The sequence below is a fragment of the Bos indicus x Bos taurus genome, chromosome 6 (assembly GCF_003369695.1).
Source record: "Bos indicus x Bos taurus breed Angus x Brahman F1 hybrid chromosome 6, Bos_hybrid_MaternalHap_v2.0, whole genome shotgun sequence".
Classification (NCBI taxonomy): Eukaryota; Metazoa; Chordata; class Mammalia; order Artiodactyla; family Bovidae; genus Bos; species Bos indicus x Bos taurus.
In genome coordinates this window covers 61539162-61565881 of record NC_040081.1, presented here as the reverse complement: position 1 = coordinate 61565881, position 26720 = coordinate 61539162, and the positions used below count along the sequence as shown (strand labels likewise).

Below are 26720 nucleotides of genomic sequence, written 5' to 3'. Positions count from 1 at the left end.
GTATAAGTACAATAAAAACTTATTGAAGGTTTTCTACATATAGAAACAAGTAGCTCATTATGAAAATCAAATAACTAGTCACTTTTTTAAATTTGGATTTTCAAAAGTAATATTTGTTTCAAATAATTACATAATTTTAGTTTTGAATGAACCTAGAAGGCTTATGTTTTTCAACTGCTTTCTGATATACAGAGATTTTTCTGACATTCCTGACAGAATGTCTCTTACCAAGCAGCTTCTTCCTTGGGTGAAAATGAGATGAGTAACTGCCTTCCTTTTCTTCTGGTTCTTCCCAATCGATCTTTTATGAAAATGGCTAATCTCGTTTCCAGATGACAACCTTACAAAACATTTGAACTTGGCTACCATGCCTGTTCTATTATCCCCACCCCCAACTAAATATTCTCTGTCTCCTTCCAATTCTTCATTTGACATAATTTCCATCTCAACCCTGCTGTGGTCACCACTCTCTAAACATTGCCCATATTTGTTCACTATCCTTCTTTAAACGAGGTGCCTATTCCAGAACTGGTGTTGATTAGCCTGAAGTACAGACGCAGGGAAGATCAGATTTGGTCCTTTCATTTGACATATGAATCAGTAAACCCTGGTTTTGTCAATAAAAACCCTGGCTTGCATATACTTGATTTTCAAGTATATACAGTGTAAGAAGGAACTTGGTCAAGACAGTACAACAAGATGGAATTCCTTTGGTAATTTTTTTCAGGGATTTGAAGTCTTAATTATTTGAGCAGTGTTTAGTTACTGTTATTTTAGCTCACATAAAGCATTGTGTCAGACACTAGAGGAGGCACCTTACCTCCATTATCTAATTTAATCCTTATAGTAGGTCACTTATTTAGGAAATGGTGGAATGATAGTAAGCCAAGATTGCCTGATTCCAGAGACGTGCTCTGACTTCAATCTGGTCTGTCCTTACTAAGAAATATGATACTCTGTATTGAGTATTTTTTAGGAAATAATGAAATGGTTAGAGATGGCAAGAGATGAGTGTTACATCCATAGCTCACCAGTTAAATAAAATTGTATTCAAATCTCTTATTATGAGTTGTATTTGATGATATCTCTCTTTTTTTTTCTTTTAAGGATCTTGACATGCACTATGAACCAACCGACACTGCTGCTATGGCTCGAACATCTAATCTGAATGAGGAACTTGGCCAGGTAAACTAAATTTCTTATTGATATGTTGAACTGGAAGTCAGATTTGGTGTAATTTCCGCTGTATGTGACAACTTTAGAATTGACAGCTCCTGATTTTCCATTTTTTGAATGATTGGCATAAATAAGTGCATGTTAGTACCTAACTGTCAATTTTCATTTTTAGTGAATATTCTGTTCTCAGGATAAGGTATTTCACAGAGAGATGTCCTTTAGTATATAATCTGATTAGTATATAGAGTATTGGCTGCTTTTGAGTTATAAACTCCCAGTATTAAAATTGTTCATAGCTTTTGATCAGAAAGGAAGGAGGTGGAGTGGGGGGGAGGAAGTTTATCAATGAAGTTGTACAAGTCAAACAGGAATTTCAAATTTATAATTCACACTATATTCACATCAGATCAGATCAGTCGCTCAGTCGTGTCCGACTCTTTGCAACCCCATGAATCGCAGCATGCCAGGCATCCCTGTCCATCACCAATTCCCGGAGTTCACTCAGATTCATGTCCATCGAGTCAGTGATGCCATCCAGCCATCTCATCCTCTGTCGCCCCCTTCTCCTCTTGCCCCCAATCCGTCCCAGCCTCAGAGTCTTTTCCAATGAGTCAACTCTTCGCATGAGGTGGCCAAAGTACTGGAGTTTCAGCTTTAGCATCATTCCTTCCAAAGAAATCCCAGGGCTGATTTCCTTCAGAATGGACTGGTTGGATCTCCTTGCAGCCCAAGGGACTCTCAAGAGTCTTCTCCAACACCACAGTTCAAAAGCATCAATTCTTTGGTGCTCAGCCTTCTTCACAGTCCAACTCTCACATCCATACACGAACACGGGAAAAACCATAGCCTTGACTAGACGAACCTTTGTTGGCAAAGTAATGTCTCTGCTTTTGAATATGCTATCTAGGTTGGTCATAACTTTCCTTCCAAGGAGTAAATATATTTGTAATTCATTTATATGTGTTAGCTAAGAAAGGATTCTACTCTTCTTATGCCATTGCCATTTGCTAAGTCTTACTCTTAAGGTAGCATTTAAACCAAAGCTGTTTTTTTTCCTTACCAATTCAGATGTTGTATGAAGTTATTTTTAATCAAGCAAGCCATCACCAATCCCATAATTGTTTTGTTGAGAAGTGTTGAAAGAGATTTTAGTGCTCGGAATCCCATGGACCGAGGAAGTTGGAGGGCTACAGTCCAGGGGGTCACAGAGTCTAATAGAATTGAAGCAACTAATGCAGGCAAGCGCATGTTAAGTAACAATAGAGGCACTTACTAGTGCAAATTCAGACTGTTAAGACAGATTCTGTATGGCTGTAGTTTCTCTGCTAGCTTGAGAGAATTTCATTTCATATATGATTCACTGCTAAAAATCTAGAAGAAATAGTTGAAAATATTCCTTGATGATGTGCAGAAAGTAGTCAGTTAATACCATTCAAGAATCCACCTACAGTGCTTGAGACCTGGGTTCGATCCTTGGATCGGGCAGATCCCCTGGAGGAGAACATGACAACCCACTCCAGTATTCTTGCCTGGAGAGTTTCATGGACAGAGGAACCTGGCAGGCTACATTCCATGGGATCGCAGAGCGTGAGACATGACTGAGTGACTAAGCACAACACAGTACATTGTGACCCTGCGGTGTAACAAAATTGATTAAAAGAATAATAATGAAAGGGTGGTTTTTTTTTTTTTAAGTCCTTCAATAAAAGACTGGCTTAAAATGATCTCTGAAATTTTAATGAGAAATTTTTAATTTTTTTAGGTGAAATATATATTTTCTGACAAAACTGGTACTTTGACATGCAATGTAATGCAGTTTAAGAAGTGCACCATAGCCGGAGTGGCTTACGGGTGAGTTTTTTCCCTTTAATCAGAGTTATGATGTACACATTTAATTAGTGTTAACAGTTTGGTACAACTGGGCGAGTTCTTTTTAGGAAAGGTGTTTTTTTCTTTTTAATCTAGAAAGCAGCTATTTTGACTTCAGCATACATGTACATTTTATGTTTTATAGCTTGGTATTGTTTTTCATTTGGAATTACTATGAGGTAGGTGCCCTACCCAATAATCTTTTAGTATTTAGAGCTGCCCTGCAGATCTCTATCTGGTAATAAGGTATAAATACACTCCCTCTCCACTGCCATAAACCTACCATGCGGCCTGCCTGTGTTAAAGCACATTGTTTCTCTGAGAAAGTTAGCCCTTCGATTTCTTTTTATCACCTCTCCTCTTTGCAGTCATAGAATCTATCCTTTAGAATGTGCTTGTTGAGTACCCATTTTTATCTTACTTCTAGGTATGCTTGCCCAAACTTCAAAAGCCTCCTTTTTGAAATCCTTTATAGGGTAATGTGAGAAAATTAATTTCTACATCTCCTGAAAAGTCATGATCAAAGATGAAACATCCTTCTGGTTGATTGATCTTGGCCTTTTACCAAATTTCCCAGCGAAAGACTGGTATCTTAATCATGCAAGCAAGGACACTTGCTTTGGGGTTTTTCTGGCTTGTACCTACCCGTTCCCCACTCCTGCTCTGTCTCTAAGCAGTAAACTAGTATAAAAATAGTGTACTGAATTATGAAAATGCCCTTAGGTAAAAGCATAAATAAATAACCACTTGGTAAAAAATTCTAAAAGTATGTGATTACTCCCCTACATGGTCTGTAAAGGGGAATAGATGGAGGCAGCTATCCCTGTTCTTTGGGTTAGTAGAAAGGATGACTGAAAGTGACTTCAAACTTTGTGGGTAAGTGAAGCTAAAAATACATTTGACTGAATGGCTATTTTACACTGTAAGGACAAGCTGCTAATTTAAGAAGCATGCTTACTATCTATTTCCAGGGCGGGATACCCTTTTGCATCTTCCCTCTTTATCTGAAGATCTCCCAGTTCCTTTAGACAAAAGAGACCTTCCTCTCTCCTCCCCCAGTTGCTTCAGGCCTCTTTGTTTTCCTGTTGGTACAGAAGAGGTGTGCCACACTCTCTGACATTTTGCACTTAAGTGTTTGACCCGCAGTTATCCCTGATGAGAGAAGGAAGAGCCTATTGTGATTCTAGAGTTTGTTGTATTACACTTGGTGACAAATTTATGGTGATGTTTGTTTTTATGCACATTCTGCTGGCATTCATAAATGTTATTTTTAGAGGGTTCTGTTTTGGGAATTGACGTCCATTTTTTACTTTGTTCAGTTAAATAAGCCAGTTCTTCAAATTAGTAATTATTGATTGTGAACCTATCAGAACAGAGAACCAGAATAACAGCTAGGTGTTCTTTTCCATTTTACAAGGTTTTCTTATTCCTGGAACAAGTTCTTAAGCGCTTATAGGCAGTAGTTCTAAAGAACAATGTTCTTCATGTGTCTGTGGGTAATACTGTCATGAACACATGTATTACATATTATGATAGACTGGGTTTGAGACTGGTAAATGTTAAAGAGAGGTAAGTATTGTCCTGATTTAGATTGTTTCCAATGAAACAAATTTCCTCTTGGGAAAATCCACATCTCTTAACATTGAGCTGCAGTTGCAAGACTTGCGTCATAGTCCTAACTTTGTCATTAATTCACTGTATTACCTTAGACAGTTCCATTCAAATATTCCGAACTCTTTAAAACGAGTATGGTGAGACCTCCATACTCCAAGATTCTTTTCAGATCTGAAATTCTGTGATGTTTAGAAATTTAAAAATAGTGATTCCTTTATTTGCAGTTTTTAACTGTGAAATAAAAATGGGTTTCTCTTTGGATAATGTATCATATTTTCAAGAATACCAAGAGCCTTGTTGAGTGAAACTTGTTAAACTACTTCCAGTAAATCATGTATGTGCTTATAGGATCCTTAACCCTGATTGAATTTTTTTTCCTTTTATTATTTTATATTTATGGTACCTGCATAGAGATATAGATGTTCTGGAAGTTTCCAGTTCAGAAACCTCAGACTCTCACCCAATATGATAAATTTATACAATACTTAAAAGTACAAAGGCTCCTTTTCTTTAAGAAACAATACTAGAAAACTCGTAAAGTTATTGACACCAGAAGTAATTGTCCCATCCCCTCCCCTAAGCATTTCTGATGGACAGTTGGGATGTCAGCATTGCAGAGAGTTGTTGATACATGAAAGCTTTAGAGAAACAGAGACTTTAGACTACTCAGTTGACTACAGTAGGAGAGACACACAGCTATTACTTAATTCTGTCAAACTCCACAGGAAAAAGAAATGACTGAGAAGCACCTTTCTGTGTGCATTTCCTCTGGGCGCTCCTGGTTTAAAGGAACCATGACATGGTTATACTGTCCCGTCTGCCCATGGAAGTGTGTTACATTGTTTAATATGGGGAGCTCTTATTAATACACGTGTATACTTTCACCTCCAGAAGAAGAAAACATAGAGATTGTCCCCTCAGAGTTTAGCAAAACAAAGGAAAATAACACATAGTTTTATATACTAACAAATGCCTTTGGGGTTATGATTTCAGAGCTGATGCTTCTTAAGCACTTTTTGAGAAAATAAAATCTCTTTCTACCTTAGAGTCCAAGATGAGTTCTGTTGGCTTTTATCAGTTTGAAAGACAAGACTTGAAGTCTCTTGATAGTATAATCTTTGCCTCGTTCAGTGCATTTTATAGATTTGTAGGAAGAAGATATTTAACACTTAAAATAAGGCTCCAAAATTTAGTCTTAGTAAGTTTTCCCTCATTTCTTTTAACTTTGGCCCTAAATTAGATTCATGATGGTCAATGAAATACGAGATTTGTACACACCTGGTACCCACGTAGCAATGATGTTTGTTTTGTAAAGATTAACTTTGTCAGAAGTACCACCATGATTAAACTTGTTAGACTGTTTCATTAGATTTTAATTAAATGTAAATAAATTGTGATATCATATTTATAAATTTAACTTATTACAAACTAGAAATTCTGCTGTTAAACATTTACTAAAGCATAATTTCAACAAGTTACTTCTTATACTAATTCAGTTTTATCACAGTTACTTGAAAGCCAGAAATAGGTAATGAGGTTTTTATGTTCAGTGGGTAGAATTCTCAATACAGTGACTATTCTCGGCTACAGTCCTAAATACTGTCTTTGTTGATCATTTAAAATCTTACTATTAGAATGAGCTGATGAACTGGGACAAGTTTTTTGTTTTGTTTTGTTTTTTTAAGAGTCTGTAAAGGCAATTAATATTATATTTTCATATGGGCAAGTCATTTTAATCAGTATTAAAAACATTTCATTGACTTTTTCCCTTTAAGTGAATACCAAATGCTCCTAATTATAATCTTTATTTACATGTGAAAATAGCATGTGAGTAGTTTTACTTGACAATATTTTGTTTAGCAATGTTTGCTGAAAGAATCGGTGACTTCTTTATCTGAGAGGAAATTCACCATGAGAAACCTCACAATTATCAAAATTGCCCCAAGGTCTATATTATAACCAATAAATGTATCTCACTTCTCACTGTGACTGGTGGATAAAGCTGGGTAAAAACCATTCATTTATTCTCATGCCTCAACAAGTGTTCATCTCTATGTACAGTATGTAGTACTTTGTTAGATGTTGGGGATTTAAGGATCAGCCAAAGTTCACCTGGCTTCCACCCCCCTAAAGTTTATAGTCTAATTGGAGGTTAATGGATGTAATTAAATCATCATGCAGACAATTAAAAAATCATAATGCAGTACAATGGTCTGTATGAGGCTGTGATTGGGGACAGGGTGGAGGGGTGTGATCTAATCACTGAGACCAGGCACTGGGATGCTTAACACTGAGATCAAGAAGGAGTTTAAGAACTTACCAAGCAGATGTAACAGCACTGACGTCCCATGGTAAATAACCAGACAGAAAGTACATATCAGAGCTGCTAGAGCAGTGATCTTGAGGAAACTCATGCAGACAGAATAAAGTAACAGATGTATGGATCACCCGCTGCTCATCTCATTCAGAATAGCCCTGAACATCTGCCAAGATTGAACCACACCCGGGGAGTGCAGCCCTGAGCCTTGAGCTCTGAGGCTCCAGCCCCTCCCCAGTAGGAGATCCAGGGCTGCTGAACACCACCAGGGGAACTTGGCAGAACCTTGGTGCCGTGCTTTTGCTTGGGTAGCATCTGACCCTCCCCTCCTGTAGTTCAGGGACTCATCTAAGCCTTGAAGTTGATGAGAAGTGATTGCCTAGAGCACTGGGCTGCATCTAGTTTTCACAGAGCTTGGCAGGAGGCCATGGCTTTTTCTGGGCTCACTGAGGGCTCATTTAGTCCTTCCCCTCAAGCATCTGAAAACATCCTTTGGTAGAAGAGAGGACAGTGAGTAAGGAGACTGCCCCCATTGTGATTGGAGTGAAGGTGGTGGGTGGAGCCTGCACCGGAGACAGCTGATGCTTTGGAGGTACCTTAGAGTGATGAGGTCCGTGCATGGCCAGTTTGGTGGAAGGGTAAGAAATAGAGGCCACTTAGGAAGTGAGAGGATTTTCCCCAGTTTTCAGTGAACATTGTATATTTATCAAAAACAATGATGTTATACTGAACTCCGCATCTTTAAACTCTACCTACATCTAATAAATTTAATTTAAAGGAAAACTATTGAATGACCTTGTATAATGAAAGAAACAAGAGATAAGGAAATCAGTTTTAGCTGCTGAGAGAGGAGATTTTAAGTGTTCTCACCATAAAAAAAAGAAATGGTAATTAGGTGATGGATAGGAGTGTTAACTAAAACTATGATATGCAGGAGATGTAAGAGATGCAGGTTCAATCCCTGGGTCGAGAAGATCTGCTGGAGGAGAGCATGGCAACCAGCTCCAGTATTCTTGCCTGGAAAATCTGATGGACAGAGGAGCCTGGTGGGTTACAGTCCATAGGGCCACAAAGAGTCAGACACAACTGAAGCAGCTTAGCACACAGGCACATGATGGTAATCACTTTGCAATCTATATTAGTATCAAATCACACTGTATACCTTACACTTGCACAGTGTTGTATGTCTCAAGACAGTGAGAAAAAAATCTAAACAATAAAAAGAAAATTTTAGTAAATAAATATATAAATAAGTAAAATAAAATCTGCTGTGTCATGTATTACGGACCCCTCTGTCACATCACTGGTTGAATTGAAAGCTATACATAGATCCGGTGCTCCGATGAGCTAATGGATGAAAATGAAGTATTGATGAATGTTTTCTTTTTGACGTAATAAATTGTTTAACGGCTGAGTTATGGTTTAAGTGAACATTTTTTAGTATCTTTTAAAATGCTTATCTTTCACGCTGTGGTGCTCTTTAGCTGTAGCAGTGTGATTAACCTTTACTTTACTATACCTGTGTAAAGAGCCACCCCTGCATGGCAGTCAAATTTGTTTCTGAAGTGCACTTGGTAGATTTTATCAGTGTGATAGTTTGTTCTTAATAACATGCTTTTTTTTATTAAAGCACTTTATTCTCATTATGCATTGTGTGATGAATTTTCCATTGGCTATAGCCTGTATTTAAACTCTAAGTTTAATATTTTCTACTGAATACTGATTTCTGTGCATAAAGTTGGGAAATTTCATGGTGAAGAGGCAAGTTGGCTATTTGAGGAAAGAACAACTTTGTAAATCTGCCTAGTTACCATAAATTATACTTTCTATACTAACTGCCATTCTTTCCAAATCAGCTAAAAGTTTATTTCCTTAACTGACCCATCTCTCAGTACTTCCCTTATTCATGCTTTTGTGTTTCCAGCCTTTCTTTGATTATTTTCTCCTTTCTTTGTGTCCCTCCTCTTGCTTTCTGAAGCCATGTCCCTGAACCTGAGGATTATGGCTGCTCTCCTGATGAATGGTAAGCAGCATGGATCTTTCTGTCTCATTGATCCATTTAAAAGGTTTGCATTTTGTTGTGTTGTTAGATGCATTTTGCTACTTTGAAAAAAATTACTCATCAGGCAGGATGACAATGCTGTAAAATAGTTCTTAAAATCTGCTGAGTAAAAACAAATCTGTTGAATAGCCCTGATGTCCTGTTGAATAACCTTTAATCATTTTATGAACATTTAGTTCAAAGTTTAGGCTTGCTGGTTTTATGGAGCTATGTATCTATAATAAAGTCTATAACAATCAACTTAGAGTCCCTGGGCTGTGGACTACCTAAGATTTCAGGGACAGCTCCATAAATTTTATTTATTTTTTTTTAGCTCAGCACTGCCACCTTCTGCCACTGTTTGTATACTCTACAGAGCTACAGAAAAATGCTACTGAAACATAACCACACACTGTAAATTTCCTTTACATTTATTTTCATTAATTTGCTATGTCTGTTTGGAGGCTATAACATAAACATTTTTTAATGAAATATCTGGAACAAATGTTGGAAAATTATGCTACCAATAACTAGGGTTAACAGGAATATAATTAATTTTAGAATTATTGAATAGCATTTTATAAGCTTAATTTCAGTACATATTGGGTTTTTGTCTTACTTTAAAATCCTCACCATGGTTTACATTTTCATTTAGAATGACATGAGTTTATTTCAGTAATTCATTGCAATCTGGTGGCAAATGAAATTTCAGAAAGCAGATTTCTTTAATGCTGGTAATTGTAAAAAGTAGTATGGCTTTATATGTGATTACATTTCTGTTTTCAGATGACACAGGGTATTTTATGATTAAGCCTTATTTTTCAACTTGGATTTTATTTCAATAAAGTGGAGATTTGGTAACAATTTGCAATAAGCCTCACACTACCTACAGTTAATGACAGAGGCAGCTGTTTGGTTCATGTGATAACTGATGATTCATTACACTTAAGCTCATTGCTTGGAGTGTCATGCATTTCAACACCTATCCACAACTGAATAATTTTCAGTGTCTTTTAAATGTGCCAAAACATCTTACTGTTGGTAGATAATTCAAGTGTAATGATGTAGATATTCTCTTCTACTTAATCTTTTGAGAATGTAGTTAAAATTTTGATTATATCTTTTTATTTGTTGCCTTTCAATAGAATTGAATATATATTTTTATTTTTAGAATATATGTTTTTTCTAAGATAAATCACTTTTTCTTGAGACGGAAATTACCTTCACCTTATTCTTATTAAGATTGGATGAAAATGTTAACAGTTGTTTATCTGGGTCATTTAAAATATTCTACTTTCAGTAGAGGTTGTTTCATGATTTTTATCACTATTGGGAAGAGACATTATTTTATCTATTTAAGTTTTTTATGTAAAACACCCTTTCTGGAAACTTGATATTCTAAACTGGGTAATTCCAAATTTTAAAATGTCATGTTTTTCATAGATTTTTGTATAGTTCCACTTGCAGTTCTGTATAAACTTAGATATTAATGATATCTTAAGAAATAAACCCTAGGGAAGGTTTTTGCCAACTGTTTAATAAAGTAAGCTTTATTTTAAATATCTACTTGGATTTCCTCATCTATCAAATGGTTAGCTATAAGCAGCAAAGATGAAGGAACAGCTACTACTTGAACTTTAGTTGTGTCCTGGGTCCTGAGCAGTTGTCAAGGATGCAGACTTCGATTCTGACCTCTCAGATTCACATCCTGATCCTAATGGGTCCTCATCGGGTAGAATGTAGACATCATAGGGAGGTTGCAAAGATTAAATGAATTCTGTTTTTAAAGTGCTTAAAAGAGTATCTGAGTGTTAGGTCTAATGTCCCTCACTTAATCCTCAAGACATATTTGAGGAGTTGTAATTGACATGAGCCTTCTAAAGCTGGTGAAATTTAGGCAGAGAAGCCAATAAGTAACTTCCCTCAAAGTATACAACCAGTAAACATGGGAGAAAAAGTTAAAACTTTGCTCAACCTGGATATTAAGTAGGTGGTGGTTATATCACTTCCAATAGACTTTAAAGAGCTTCAGAAATATCTGCATTTAGAGAAAAGATATCCTTACTATTTGTTATTTCACTTTTTCTTTCTCGTTTTGTTAAGGTAGCAAGAGCAAGTATAGTTTAACTGATTGATGAGAAGTTAGCCTGGAGGGGGACACAACTTGGCCCAGTCCTAAATCTGGCATTTGCCAGATCTGATCCACTTGATTTCATATTGCCAGAGAAACCAAGATTGAAAGTGTGGGCCTGACTGAGTGTATGCTTCAGGAACCTGGCTATATCTTCATGCTGCTGGTCCTCAGGGGTAAACTGGAGAGTACAGCTGACTATAAATCCAAAATCTGAAAGGTGATTCTTACTGTCAGCAGCTTCACCTTTCAATGTGAAGTTCACTGACTCCATAGATAAAATCTGTGACCTGTACCGTGTATTTCACTATCATTCTTCAACCATATTTGCCACAAAAATACCAAGTTAAAAAACACTTATTATTTAACACATAAGTGTATGTAGATTTTTAGAGTTGGACACAACTCAGCAACTAAACAACAGAAATATGTAGATTATTTACATTTAGTCAAATTTGATGGCCAACTATTACAGTGACAGTTTCAAAAACACTTTCTTAACATTAAAAATAATTGGATAATGGCTGTAACTCTACTTGCTTAAATCTATTAATATAGTTAACAGAGATGAAATCATTTCCCAACCAGTAGCCACTGCTTCCAGAACTGGGATGGTTTTCTTGTTATTGCCAAGTACCATCAGCTGACGTATAACCTTGAAGGTTAATTCATTTCTATTAAAATCTACCATTCTTTAGACAGTATCAATGTTTGGAGGATTGCACAAAAATATTAGCTTATTATAAGCATCTGTGTAGCCCTAAGATATGATTATATTCCAAAGCTATATATTTTGTTACATTTTTTTCTTTTTCTGATTTTTTTTGTGGAAATCTCAAGCATAAATAATAGTAGGAAACAGATGTACTCATTCACTCACTTCAGTAATATGTACTCAAAGCCAATTTCAGTTCATCTGTATTTTCCCCCACTATTACTTTGATGAAACTCCCAAAGTATTCCGTGCTCACTCATTTTACTGTGGTTTTTAGTATTAGCACAGTATCACTGGATGGTACCATTTTCTGGTCTTCTTTTCTCATTTCATTTTGGTCTGTATTTATGTATGAAATGAGCGGTATTTATTTATTCTGCTGCCATCACTGGGCTCACTAAAACATTCTTACAGGTATGACTGAATAGTAACGAAACCTAACACATCCAGATTAGCTAGTCTTCAGAGTAGTCACTTTGACAAGTAATTTATTTATTCCAGTCAAGCGACCATTTCACAGAATGTTATTGGAACTCGTCTTTTGTAATTGCCCTCAGAAATACTTTAGAACCACACAGAAAAGCAGACCACATTGATCAAAACTAGTGTCTAAGAAAAAAACATTATTATTGAACTCAACCACTTGTTTATATTCTTGGACTTGACCTGATGCTGAACAACAATTTCATTTTTTAAAATTAAATCACCCTTTTAGGAATTTTGATTTGGAACAGTAGCACTATTCAAAGCCAGAAGGTACAGATCCATTCAGAAAACAGTGTTTTCAGCCACACTGCCTTTGTCTTCCCATGTATGCATGTGTGTAGTGTCTGTGTGTATATAATGTATACATTGAGTTTGTATGTAGAATGTATGTTTCAGCTCATAGTTGGATTTTGTTCTGGTTTTTAATCTTCAATTTAAATTTGATTTAAGTTCATAATGCAGTAACACATCTCTTCCCTATCTCTGACCCTCCATTTCCCCACCTGAAGGCAGTCAGTGTAACCCATTTCAGGTTTATTTCTCCAGATCTATTCTACTGTGTATGCATATATTTTCTTTCTCATTTTTACCAAAAGTGAAACATATTGTACACACTTTGGTACCAGCTTTTCATTTGACAATACACCTTTGAGATTTGTCCATATTCCGTGGACAGCCTCCTATTTTTTGTATAGTGTTCCATTATTATTATATGGATGTACCACAGTCTTTTTAAGCAGCCGCCCTGGTAAAACTTTGGGTTAGTTCTAACCTTTTGCTGTTAAAAATGTGCTGCAAAGAATGAGTTTGTACATACAGAGTTTTGCACCGGACTGTAAGTACAGAATAGACTGAAATTCCAGAAACTGGAATTTCTGGATCTCAAAGGATTATATTGATTTTAAATTTTGTTAGATATTGCCAATATCAGGGTCTTCCCTGATAGCTCAGTTGGTAAAGGATCTGCCTGCAATGAAGGAGACTCCGGTTTGATTCCTGGGTCAGGAAGATCAGCTAGAGAAGGGATAGGCTACCCACCCCAGTATCCTTGGGCTTCCCTTGTGGCTCAGCTGGTAAGGAATCCGCCTTCAATGTGGGAGACCTGGGTTCAACCCCTAGGTTCGGCAGTTTCCCCCTGGAGAAGGGAACGGCTACCCACTCCAGTATTCTGGCCTGGAGAATTCCATGGGACAAAGAGTCAGACACAACTGAGCGACTTTCTCTTTCATTGCCAATATTCCTTTTTAGAAATTGTACCAATTTTCATTCTCATCAATGATGAATGGTTTAACTGTTTTTCCAAGGTTATAGCAGCAGAGTTGTCAAACTATTTCTGCCACATTGATAGATTTAAATCTCATTCAGATTTAAATTCCCTCATCATGCAGTAACATTGAATATATATTTAAAACCACTTCTATTTCTTCCTTTGTGAACTGTGTGTTTATATCCTCTGCTCATTGTTCTATTGCATTGTTGATCTTTTTAGTGTTAGCTTCTATAAGCCCTTTTTATTCTGAGTGAATTAATGTTTCATCTTGAATAAAGTAACCATTTTATGTGTTGGAAACAGTTTTCTTCCCAGTTTGTCATTTGGCTTTTGACTTGCTTGTAATAGTGTTTGCTATGCAGAAGTATTTTAGCTTTATGCAGACCGTGTTTTCTATTTGTTTTCTGAATACTAGGCCTTTCTACTCCTAAATTGTTTTTTAACTTAAATAAAAATTGTTATTTATCTCTTCATTTGACATGATCTCTTAGTCCACACTGTCATGTATGAAATTAACTGATTCAGTTCAGTTCAGTTGCTCAGTCATGGCCGACCCTTTTCGACCCCATGGACTGCACGCAGCACGCCAGGCCTCCCTGTCTATCACCAACACCTGAAGTTTACTCAGATTCGTGTCTATTGAGTTGGTGATGCCATCCAACCATCTCATGCTCTGTCATCTCCTTCTCTTCCTGCCTTCAATCTTTCCCAGCATCAGGGTCTTTTCAAATGAGTCAGCTCTTTGCATCAGGTGGCCAAAGTATTGGAGTTTCAGCTTCAGCCATCAGTCCTTCTAATGAATATTCAGGAATGATTTCCTTTAGGATGGACTGCATGGATCTCCTTGCAGTCTGAGGGATTCTCAAGAGTCTTCTCCAGCACCACAGTTCAAAAGCATCAATTCTTCGGCACTCAGCTTTCTTTATAGTCCAACTCTCACATCCATACGTGACTACTGGAAAAACCATAGCCTTGACTAGACGGACCTTTGTTGACAAAGTAATGTCTCTGCTTTTCAATATGCTGTCTAGGTTGGTCATAGCTTTCCTTCCAAGGAGTAAGCGTCTTTTAATTTCATGGCTGCAGTCACCATCTGCAGTGATTTTGGAGCCCCCAAAAATAGTCTGTCACTGTTTCCACTGTTTCCCCATCTATTTGCCATGAAGTGATGGGACCAGATGCCATGATCTTCGTTTTCTGAATGTTGAGCTTTAAGCCAGCTTTTTCACCCTCCTCTTTCACTTTCATCAAGAGGCTCTTTAGCTCCTCTTCACTTTCTGCCATAAGGGTGGCGTCATCTGCGTATCTGAGGTTATTGATATTTCTCCCAGCAATCTTGATTCCAGCTTGTGCTTCCTCCAGCCCAGGGTTTCTCAACATGTACTCTGCATGTAAGTTAAATAAGCAGGATGACAATATACAGCCTTGATGTACTTCTTTTCCTATTTGGAACCTGTCTGTTGTTCCATGTTCAGTTCTAACTATTGCTTCCTGACCTGCATACAGGTTTCTCAAGAGGCAGGTCAGGTGGTCTGGTATTCCCATCTCTTTCAGAATTTTCTACAGTTTATTGTGATCCACACAGTCAAAGGCTTTGGCATAGTCAATAAAGCAGAAATAGATGTTTTTCTGGAACTCTCTTGCTTTTTCTATAATCCAATGGATGTTAGCAATTTGATCTTCTCTGGTTCCCAATACTGATCAGGCCACACTTATTGTAATTTATGTTTATCCATAAAATTCTGAATCTTCTCATTTTTTATTGCTATTAGGATTCTTCATTTTTGGATGATTAGGAAATAATTATTTGCAATGTATCATAGCTTTTAAATCAGCCTACAAGAAGCAGTAAATTATATGACACTGTGGGTTAACTGCTCATTTTTCACTTTATCTTACTGTTACACCCCCTGCCTTATTGCTTTTTGCAAAACACCATAATTTCTTTGTCTCCTTATAAGGCAGAGTGTCACTTGAAAACTTCTATGGAAAGTTTTAACAAAATGTAGATGTCGGCTTACACTTTTATGTATGCACAGTTTGCAAATTCAAATAACTTTGTCAGCTAACAATTTATTGGTTCTTATTTTGAAATGACTTTTGAGCTTCCTAATTTTATCTGTTTACTTTTACTAAAAGTGAACATTTTGTGAGATTTCAGACAGGGGTGATGAGAGCACCATGTCTGAGTTATCCAGACCAAGCTGTGTAATTAGCAGATGAAATGCTGATGGGTTTATGATCTTGGAAAGGAAGCTCCTTTCTGGGAGAAGTGTTAGCATTTTCTGCGTCAGAAGGTTTCACTGGTGAATGGAGGGAAGGATGTGTCCGTGTCAACATTTCAGTTGCATATCTAGTGTTATTTGTTATAAATACATTTGAAAGTTTTATCAATTGTGGTAACTGTGACTTATGAAGTGAAAGAATTACTGGTGAGATTAATAAGACACATCTTCAAATTTATAAAAGCTTTTAGTCCAGAATTCTTTAGAAGGAAGATAGACCTCCACATGCAAGTTGTTACTGTGAATATTCCTTGACATTTCAATTTATCTAACAAATAAGTGCGAAAATATAACTAAGAACCAATAATGAATACATTTTATAAATAATAGGGAGATTTTATAGAGCCCTGAATAATAAACTTTTTGAGAATGATAATATTTAGAGGAGAAATGTATGTTAATTTTTTCCGCCTGCCAATTGACAAGTTGTTTAAAAGTTCTTTTCATCTTTAAAACTAAGAAGAGGAGGAGTTTTAATTAATAGATATTAATTTTTTATTTTATAAATAAATTATTATTATTAAAATAATAATAAAATGTGTTCATTCTGTTTCCTACTGATGTTTTTGAGAATTCTAATCTATGTGCTAATAAAGGTGCATTATAATATTGAGAATTAATAGATCAAAGTGTTACACATTAATAAAGATGTGTTTTACAGTAAAATTCTAACTTCTTTTTATGGTGTATGGTTAAAAAGATATTTACATATATTGATGATCTGGTTTAGGTTAAATTATTTTACATTCTTTTTTTTTTTCTTCAATGATTTCTCCTTCCTTTCAAATAGCTGGCTTTAAAATATGAAACTTGATATTTGGCACATCGGCACTGATAATTCTCTTTGTAACCTGTAAAAATTATGATTAAAAGCTTTCTAGATTACAGCTGTTTAATATTGAACACATTATTTTTTCCTCAACGACTTCTGAAATTTCCTTCTGTGCACAAAAGCTTTAGATCTATATATTTTCACTGAACTGTAATAAGTATACTCTTGGGGTTTGACATTTCCACTTAAATGTTCCTTGTCCTTCCTTTGAATCTCAACATTTTGATATTAAATTGCATGGCTATGAAATTAGTAAGAGCTAGATTATAGAGGCAATTCTCATTTGATTTGTTTCATATGGAGTTCAAGTTTGCTGATCTGAAGACAGCCACAACACAAAACCACATATATACTTTTATGGCTTTTTTCTCCTTTACAGAGTAACTGTAATATGTACATAAATATGTAAGATATTTGTTAGTGATAAATGTTAATGAAGTGTGTAATCAGTTTATTCATATTTTTGTTTCATATGGTAATCATATAGTATTACTCACTGCAAATAAATTTTTATGGCTAAAGTAAAACAGTATTATTTTTATAATAACTCCATTAATTCTCAAAATTTTTAAACCTTGGAAAAATTATGAAAGTAAAAAATTCAGTTCCATGTATATTAGCAGTTTGGTTACATTTTTTTAATTAAATTTTTTTTAAATTTCATATGGCTACAACATAATTTTACTCCAGGAAAATGAACAGTAAAATGCTATTTTTTATTAACACTGAAAAAGGCTTTCACAGTTTATAATGTTTGAAAATATCCTATGACTCAATCATGAAATATGTGATATCTTATTTGAAATGTGGACTAAATTATACTTAATTTATTAGATTTAATTTATTAAGAGTTTGTAGGCATAATGATTTATTTTAAAAGTAATTTACAGATAGATCCATGGGCTTGTATAAATGAATTAAATATGCTCCATTTTTTCCCCTTTAGGCAGAACTCACAGTTTGGAGATGAAAAAACATTTAGTGATTCATCATTGCTGGAAAACCTCCAAAATAATCATGTAAGAAGCATAGTACCATTATCTTTTCATTAATAAATGAAAACTAATGAGTGTTTCTCTGAATTACCTTCCATGCTTATATATTCCATTTTTTACTTTCATGATCATTTTTAATAATTATAAAAATCTGTTGTCTCTAAATTATTTTTACTTGGCCAACACGGATCTGTGATTTTTAGAAATTTACTTTTAACACTGTCATTTATTGATACTCTGCTTTTTAAAAATACTAGATAATTTAGAGCTCTATTTATATGAAACAACTCATTGTTAACAACTTCAGAATATCTATAGAAATTAATTACTTGCTCAAAATTATAGGCCAGTGCTAAATCTATACAGTAAGAACTTTAGACATCTGCCACCCAATGTGAGTATTCCACTTATAAAGTTACTGATACTTATTAAATTCCACCTGATTAAATTCCACCTGATCAAATGATATGATCTCTGAAGTTTAAGGGCTTCCCAAGTGGCACTAGGGGTAAAGAATCTGCCTGCCAATGCAGGAGACATAAGAGACTTGAGTTCAATCCCTGGGTCGGAAAGATGCCCTGGAGGAAAAAATGACACTCTCCAGTGTTCCTGCCTGGAAAATTCCATGGGCAGAGGAGCTGGAGGGCTGCAGTTCCATGGGCCTATAGAGTCAGATGCAGCTGAGTGCACGTAGGTTTAAATCCCCAACTTTTTCTCACAATCACTTCAAGCTCAGTGCATCAAAACTTGAAGTCATGCTCATCACCCCAAAACTAGTCCCTACCTGGCACTGGTGGACGTGCCACCTATGCCCCTGGGCGGGGCCCTAGCAGCGCATTCGTGTGGATATTTCTGCTTTCAACAGAACATGAGCTTCAAGATCCACAAAATCTAGACCTAGACCCACCTCTTCCTTCTTGTGTTCTCAGGTTCAGTAAGTTACACAATCAACTATCTTATAACTCCGTCTAGGAACTTAGGGTTGCTTTGTTATGTCTCTTCTCTCCATCTCCAGATCTGTAATGAATCACTAAGCCCTTGTCAATACAACTTTCTTGTGTGTATGTGTACACGTGCATGTGCTCAGTCGCACAGTTGTTGCCAACTCTTTGCGACCCCATGGACTATAGCCTGTCTGGCTCCTCTGTCCATGGGATTTCCCAGGCAAGAACACTGCAGTGGGTTGCTGTTTCCTCCTCCAGGGGATCGTCCCCATCCAGGATCAAAGCTGCATCTCCTGCACCTCCTGAATTGACAGGCAGATTCTTTACCACTGCACCACTGGGAAGCCCATGACTTTCTAGAACATGTCCTAAATGTCTTCTTCACCTCATTCTCACTTTCTCTACCCCAGTCAAGACTACCAGCATCCTCCAGGTAAACTGCCACAACAGCCTCATAACCCTTCTCCTGGTTTCCATTTTCACCCCTTCCCATCCTTGTTGCACATGGCAGCTAGAATGATGCCAGTGGAAATCAAGTCCCAACACACCCCTGTTGAAAACCACTCTCTGGCTTCCCTCTCAACTTACAAAGTTGTGTGATCCAACCTCTGCCTAAGTCACCAGCCTCACTTGGACCTACCCTCCCTTTCTTTCTCCTCAGTGTATACTGGCTTTCTTTTATTTTCTCATACATGCTTCATTCTTTCCTCCTTTAGGACCTTTTCAGTCATGTGTTATTCCTGCTTGATGGAAAACTGTGCTTAGTACTTCATGAGGCTAAAACTTGATCAGCTTAAAGATCACATTGTCTTGAGAACAACCACAAACTGACCCAAATCATATTGTATGATTTTCATACATTTTATCCTTTGTAACCCTCTTCACAGTATAAATAAATGATATGAAATTTGCTCAGTCGTGTCCAACTCTTGGTGACACCCCATGGACTATACAGTCTATGGAATTCTCCAGGCCAGAATACTGGAGTGGGTAGCTGTTCCCTTCTCCAGGGGACCTTCCCAATCCAGGGATCAAACCCAGGTCTTTTGCATTGCAGGCAGGTTCTTTACCAGCTGAGCCACAAGGAAAGCCCCTAAATAAATGATACTTGTGTACTGTTTATCTATGTTCTCTTTTCCCCACAGGTCAAAGCATCAGGGACCTTGTCTGATTTGTCTGCTGTTCTAGCCTGAACACCAGTTTGTTTGTTTTTTTTTTCAAATAATGTTTTGATGTACCTTTCCAGTCATTTTAGTTTTTTGTTCCAAGATCATGGAGGAATTTTTTTCCTTTATTAATTCGAGTGACACTTTTCTTCATCAGAAACCAGAAAAGATGTTTAATTTCGAAAATCTGGTTGCTATTCTCTTATAAACTCAAAAACTCCTTGCAGAAAGGATCCTGTCTTCCTCAGGCCATAACTACACAGGACTTGCTCAGTCAACCCTTTTTTATTTAGTAGGACACTAGTCAGGTTATGGTTGTTGTTTTTGGAAAGAGAGGCCAAAGCATTGTAGAGGAATCCTCTGCCATCATCACTGCGACCCAAAGTAGTGGAACCACAGTAAGATTAGATGCCTAAGATTTAGATCTGATCAGAAATTAGAACCAGGTAAATGAACATTTTAGAATTCCTCTCTTGTCCTCTAATAACAGGATTCAACTATATCTGCCTTTTTCACTGTGCTGTTTCTATTCAACAAGACAAGGTGGCCTTATATAAATGTTTAGAAAAGGAATGAAGAGGTTGCAAAAATGAAGGATTTTAGTAAAAAATATTTTCTCTTCATAGTGTTGATTTCTTGACTTTCACTCTCAATATTTAACAGTTGCACTCAATATACATGAAGTAATACTGCTATCATTGTGTCATATGGTTAAATGGAAGGGGCTAAATGGTGTGTTTATTTCTTACAGCCCACTGCACCAATAATATGTGAATTTCTTACAATGATGGCCGTGTGTCACACGGCAGTACCAGAGCGGGAAGGTGATAAGATTATTTACCAGGCAGCATCTCCAGGTACAAATGAAGCAATTGTGATGTATTTCTTGGTTGAAAATTGTTCTGAAATATGAGGTTGTTCAGAATTTAATTTGAAGAAGTAAAACAACCAGGTCACTTTAGTTTTAGAATAAAAATGTTATTTACTAATTAGAAACATTGGCTTTCAAAATTATACATATATGTACATATTTTAAAATCTATAACTGTAATATTTGTTATATAACATGTTACATGGAAATTTGAATAACAAAATACATACAAGTTAGAAAAAATGGTACTCTAAGTGCATAGTAAGTTTTCCCTTCTTTATTAAGAAAAAACTATTGGTCATAAACTGCTTTTTCACATAAGCTGGCAGAAAAAGGAAGAACTGTTTACCTGAATGGTGTTGATTTTAGAATACCAACTTTTCTTCTTTTGGAAATGATAATCAAGGAGTTTGCTGTGTATTTACTTGAATGAGAAGAGCTTTACACTTAGAGAAGAGACTCCATACTTAGGCTTATTTTCAGTGTAAAATTGGGTAAATAGCCAATTTGAATGACTAAGATTTTAGAAAAGAAGGAACACACTTTAGGGAACTTTTTATGTTTCCTTTAAAAAAAAAAACTTTTTATTTTGTATTGGAGTATAGTCAATTAGGAGAAGTCAATGGCACCCCACTCCAGTACTCTTGCCTGGAAAATCCCATGGACGGAGGAGCCTGGAAGGCTGCAGTCCATGGGGTCGCTGAGGGTCGGACACGACTGAGCGACTTCACTTTCACTTTTCACTTTCATACATCGGAGAAGGAAATGGCAACCCACTCCAGTGTTCCTGCCTGGAGAATCCCAGGGACGGGGGAGCCTGGTGGGCTGCCGTCTCTGGGGCCGCACAGTCGGACACGACTGAAGTGACTTAGCAGCAGCAGCAGCATAGTCAATTAATAATGTTGTGATAGTTTCTGGTGGACAGCAGAAGGACTCAGCCATACATATACATGTGTCCATTCTCCCCCAAACTCTCCTCCCATCCAGCTGCCACATAACTTTGAGCAGAGTTCCATGTGCTATGATACAGTAGGTCCCTGTTGGTTATCGTTTTTAACACAGCAGTGTGTACAGACCAGTTGCAAACTTCCTAACTATCCCGTCCCCCGTGTTTTAAACTGTACTACAAACCAGCACCTGCAACCTTGTAGAATATACCAGATTCCTAAAAACCATAAGATACACTCTCTATCATTAAGACAGACACTGTATGGATGTTTTCTCTCACACCCTTCCCCCTAAAACAAAAAAGTTCTGATATAACATGGTGATAAGAGTGAATAATATGTAATACAATGAAACATCAATTCATTTGAAGTGAAGTCGCTCAGTCGTATCCGACTCTTTGTGGCCCCATGGACTGTAGCCCACCAGGCTCCTCTGTCCATGGGATTTTCCAGACAAGAGTACTGGAGGGTTGCCATTTCCTTCTCCAGGGGATCTTCCCAACCCAGGGCTCAAACCTGGGTCTCCCGCATTGTAGGCAGACGCTTTACCATCTGACCCCTCAATATTCGTAGTGTTATTAATAGTTTTCCTACATTCAGCATTTTAGGAGGAAAAGGATAAAACTTAAGAAGGTACTTTTGTGCCACTCGTTTTTTTCCAATTTAATTAAGAAATAATTGATATACATCACTGTATCCCTAGTATTTATTTATGTTATAATGGAAATTTGTACCTTTTGATCACCTTTCTCCACTTCCCCTTCACCAACCTTCCACCTCTGATAACCACATCTGATCTCTTTTTACATGAGTTTGAGGTGGGTGCGTTTCTCTTCTCTTTTTTCTTTAGATTCCACATATAAGTGAGATCATACAGTATTTTTCTTTGTCTGTCTGACTTATTTCTCTTAGCATGATGCCTTCTATCCATGTTGTTGCTGTTATGGGGTTTCCTCATTTGTACACATCATTTATTTTAAGAAAAGTTTTGTGGAGAATATGCTGGACCAAGACATACTTTGAAGTTATCCTTTTTAGGTCTGTTTGGCTAACAGTGAGACTTAGCCCTCAAGAATATGCCTCTGGGGTCTATACATGTCTCAGATTCTGAAGATCATTCTACTCAAACCCTGGGCATTGTCATATGATTTTAAAAGAAATGGATTTCAAAAACAGGAGTCAGAATAAAAAGAACTTTAATTCATTTTAAAATTAAGCAGACTATTGTATTGCAGTCTTACTCTCATATTTTGGGATATCTTACTCTAAGACGATAAAGCATTTGCTTACAATGCAGGAGACCCAGGTTCAATCCCTGGGTCAGGAAGATCTCCTGGGAAAGGAAATGGCACCCCACTCCAGTATTCTTGCCTGGAAAATCCCATGGATGGAAGAGCCTAGTAGGCTACAGTCCATGGGGTCGCAAAGAGTCGGACACGACTGAGCAACTTCACTTTCACTTTTCTTTCACTCTCATATTTGGGATAAGTTTTTTCACCATGTATTTGCTTTCTTCTGTTTGCCTAAAACAGATGAGGGAGCCTTGGTCAGAGCAGCCAAGCAGTTGAATTTTGTTTTCACTGGAAGAACGCCTGACTCAGTGATTATAGATTCAGTAAGTTATTTAATTCTCTTTTTTATCAAAGCAATGCGCATGCAAGCTTCAAAGATAAAATAATACCAAAAAGCTCACAATAAAAACAGAGGTTCCCTACTCTAGTTCTCCTCTCCAGAAGCAACAACTTTTCTATTCTTTTAGCTGTTTCTTCAGACATTTATACATCCTTTTTTAATGTGTTGATGAATGAAATATATTTCAATTCTTCAATTTTAGACATATCTACTGACTTTCTATTCAGTTATATTAAATGAGGGATTATTTCTCTTGACTCACCATCCCTTTCCAGTAGTAGTATAATTATATTACAATGCTTGATTAAACAAGTATTTGGACCCAGATGTTGTATGGGCAAAAGATTGGAACAAACATTTCACAAAAGAAGATATACAGATGGCCAGTGCACACATGAAAACACATCATTAATCATCAGGGAAATGCAAATTAAAGTCTCAGTGAGACACTGCAACATACCCACCAAGAAAAGTAAAATTAAAAACATTAATGGAAGCAACCTAGATGTCCATCAGCAGATGAATGGATAAGAAAGCTGTGATACATATACACAATGGAGTATTACTCAGCCATTAAAAAGAATACATTTGAATCAGTTCTAATGAGGTGGATGAAACTGGAGCCTATTATACAGAGTGAAGTGAGCCAGAAAGGAAAACACCAATACAGTATACTAACGCATATATGTGGAATTTAGAAAGATGGTAACTATAACCCTGTATGCGAGACAGCAAAAGAGACACAGATGTATAGAACAGTCTTTTGGACTCTGTGGGAGAGGGAGAGGGTGGGATGATTTGGGAGAATGGCATTGAAACATGTATAATATCATATAAGAAACGAATTGCCAGTCCAGGTTCGGCGTAAGATACAGGATGCTTGGGGCTGGTGCACTAGGACGACCCAGAGGGATGGTATGGGGAGGGAGGTGGGAGGGGAGTTCAGGATTGGGAACACGTGTACACCCGTGGCGGATTCATGTTGATGTATGGCAAAACCAATACAATATTGTAAAGTAATTAGCCTCCAATTAAAATAAATAGATTTATATTTTTTAAAAAAATTTATGACAGCACCTAATGTGCAGAGCAAGGGGCTCACCTATATGTTGCGGGTAGATGTGTAAGATGGTACAGCCCCTTTGGAAAACCATTTAGAATTTTCCAGCACAGGTAAACATGTGCCTGATGCAGCAGTTGTACTTATACTTCCCCAGAAGAAGTAAAGCATGTGTCTACAGAGAAGTGTTTCATGGTATGTTCATAGCAGCTGTATTCACAGTAGCCAAAAGCTAGAAACAAACTAAATGTCCATCACTAGGAGGATGAATTGACAAATTGTGATACACAGTGGAAGAGCTGAACAGTAAAAAAAGAGTAAAATGATTGATTCATTACCAGCATTGATAAGTCTTAGGAACAGGCTGAGAAAAAGGAAAAAAAGCCAGACACAGAGAGCTGCATACTCTGCATTTATGTCGAGGTTGAGATCAGAAAAAAGTGACTTATGGTCTTAGAATTCAGAGCAGTGGTTATCTCAACAGGTGGGAGATTGGAAAGGGGGGCAAAGGAATTTATAAGACAGTGGAAATTTTCTGTGTCTTGATTGGGGTGGTGGTTACACCAAGTATACCTTTATCAAACTATAGAATTTTCATTGAACTACATATTTAAGATCTGTGTACAGTATTGTATATAAATTATATCTCATTAAGCATTTTTATTTAGTGTTTATGTTATTATGCCTGTATTGATATTCCTAGCAAAACATTGTTTTATTCAGCATTTATTTTCTTTGTTTTTAATTTTGTGTTTTCAGATACAAAATTATCTCCTGAAAATAATCTTTTTCTTTAATTCTTAAAAATAAATCTCTTATGTTTTTTCCAAGTGCAACATTTTCTTTCTACCTATTACTAATTGTTCTAATTGTTTCATAACTTCTTAGTGTACTTTTATCAGTGCAGTTACACCAGATAATCTGGCCAGTGGGCAGTTGCAGTCTTTCCCTTGAGACCCCACCCCGCCCCTGTTCTCCTTACTCCGGGCCAGTTTTGCTCAGAGGTCAGCTTCTATGGCACTTGGAATTCCTTTTGATTGTCTCCTGTTTTGGACTTGCTATTTCCCGTAAGTCAAAATTTCTTTCTTAGAACCTGACATTGGTAGAACATGTTTTCTGTCCGTTTCATCCTGTTGAAAAGGTGTTACAGAAGCAGAAGTCAGAGTAGTGACAGCCCTAACAAGCCCAGCTCCTGACTCAGGGCTCCACGCTGCCGTGGTGCACAGCTCAGTCTCACTCATGGTTCTCAAGAGGAAGTGCTTTCCTGTCTCCCTGCGGACTTGCCTTAACTCTCTCCTGTGTTAGATCTTCTGTTTCTGAATCCCATGTCTTCCTTGTTCTTGGCCTATGCTTGTTTTTGTGGACAACTTTCTTTATTGGCTTCTTGAGAAAAGGCACATGGGAAATTACTTGTTGTTTAGCCCTTTTAAGTGTAAACATTTTTATCTGACCTTTATACTTAATTGGTGGTCCTGCTGAATAGAGAATTCCAGGGTGGGAATCAGTTTCCTGAGGAATTTTTATTGCCTGGCTTCCTGTATGCCTAACTGAGAAGTCAGAAGCCACTGTGACTCTAGTTTTTGTGACTTGCCCACTGCCTCCCTCAAGAAGTTTGTGAGATCTTCTTTATCCCAAGAATTCTGAAATTTGACAACCATATACCGTAGTGAGAATATGTTAACTCACTGTCCTGAGCACTGAGTGGACACTTTTCCATTTGGAATTCTACATCCTTCCATTCTGGAAATTTTTCTTGAATGAGTCTGTTCATTTTTCTTCCACTTTTTTCTCTGCTCTCTCTTTTTAGAATTCCTGAGCACATCTTTTAACTTTTCTGTCCTGCTTTTCGTGTTTTTGCCTTCTTGTTCTACTTTTTGGAAGTTTTCCTCTCTTTTATCTTCTTAGACTTCAATTGATTTTCTTTTTGTTTCTGATATTACATGTTTTAGCTTCCAGAAGCTTTTATTGTTTTCTCAATATTAATTTTTTAAATAGTATCCTGTTTTTCCTTCATAGGTGTTGTATTAATGTTACTTCTCTGAGAGGAATAATGATTTTTTTAATGTTTTCTTTTTTTTTTAATTACAAACAGTTTAAATAAGCATATCATTTTACTGGAACATAAAATGGTATTAAGCTGTCATTATAGTTGTTTTGATTATTGCACTGGGAGAAGCATACTTCACCAAAAATTAAACATCAACTTTCACATTTCCTTTCTGGAGTTTCTCATTCTCTACTTAGGAGAAAAGAAGAGCATTTAATTACTGCACCACTTGCATATGAGATGCGTAATAGGCTATGCAAGATCTTTGATGAGAGCTGCAATATGCAGAGAAATAAGGCCAGTCTCCTTCTATGCCACCAAA

At 36.7% G+C, this 26720-nt stretch overlaps 1 protein-coding gene across 6 annotated transcripts in view; it reads left to right on the top strand.

Moving 5' to 3' along the window:
- The window catches only part of ATP8A1 (ATPase phospholipid transporting 8A1), a 239355-nt gene that overhangs the window by 76783 nt on the left and 135852 nt on the right, over nt 1-26720 (top strand). For 4 of the 6 annotated variants that reach the window (XM_027544396.1, XM_027544391.1, XM_027544392.1 and 1 more), the window contains 6 exons: nt 1108-1185; nt 2939-3027; nt 8955-8999; nt 17683-17755; nt 20593-20698; nt 23192-23274. In XM_027544396.1, the coding sequence (XP_027400197.1) occupies nt 1108-1185; nt 2939-3027; nt 8955-8999; nt 17683-17755; nt 20593-20698; nt 23192-23274 (474 nt within the window). The remainder of the gene's footprint in view (nt 1-1107; nt 1186-2938; nt 3028-8954; nt 9000-17682; nt 17756-20592; nt 20699-23191; nt 23275-26720) is intronic. The other 2 variants (XM_027544393.1, XM_027544394.1) reach the window with 1 other exon arrangement.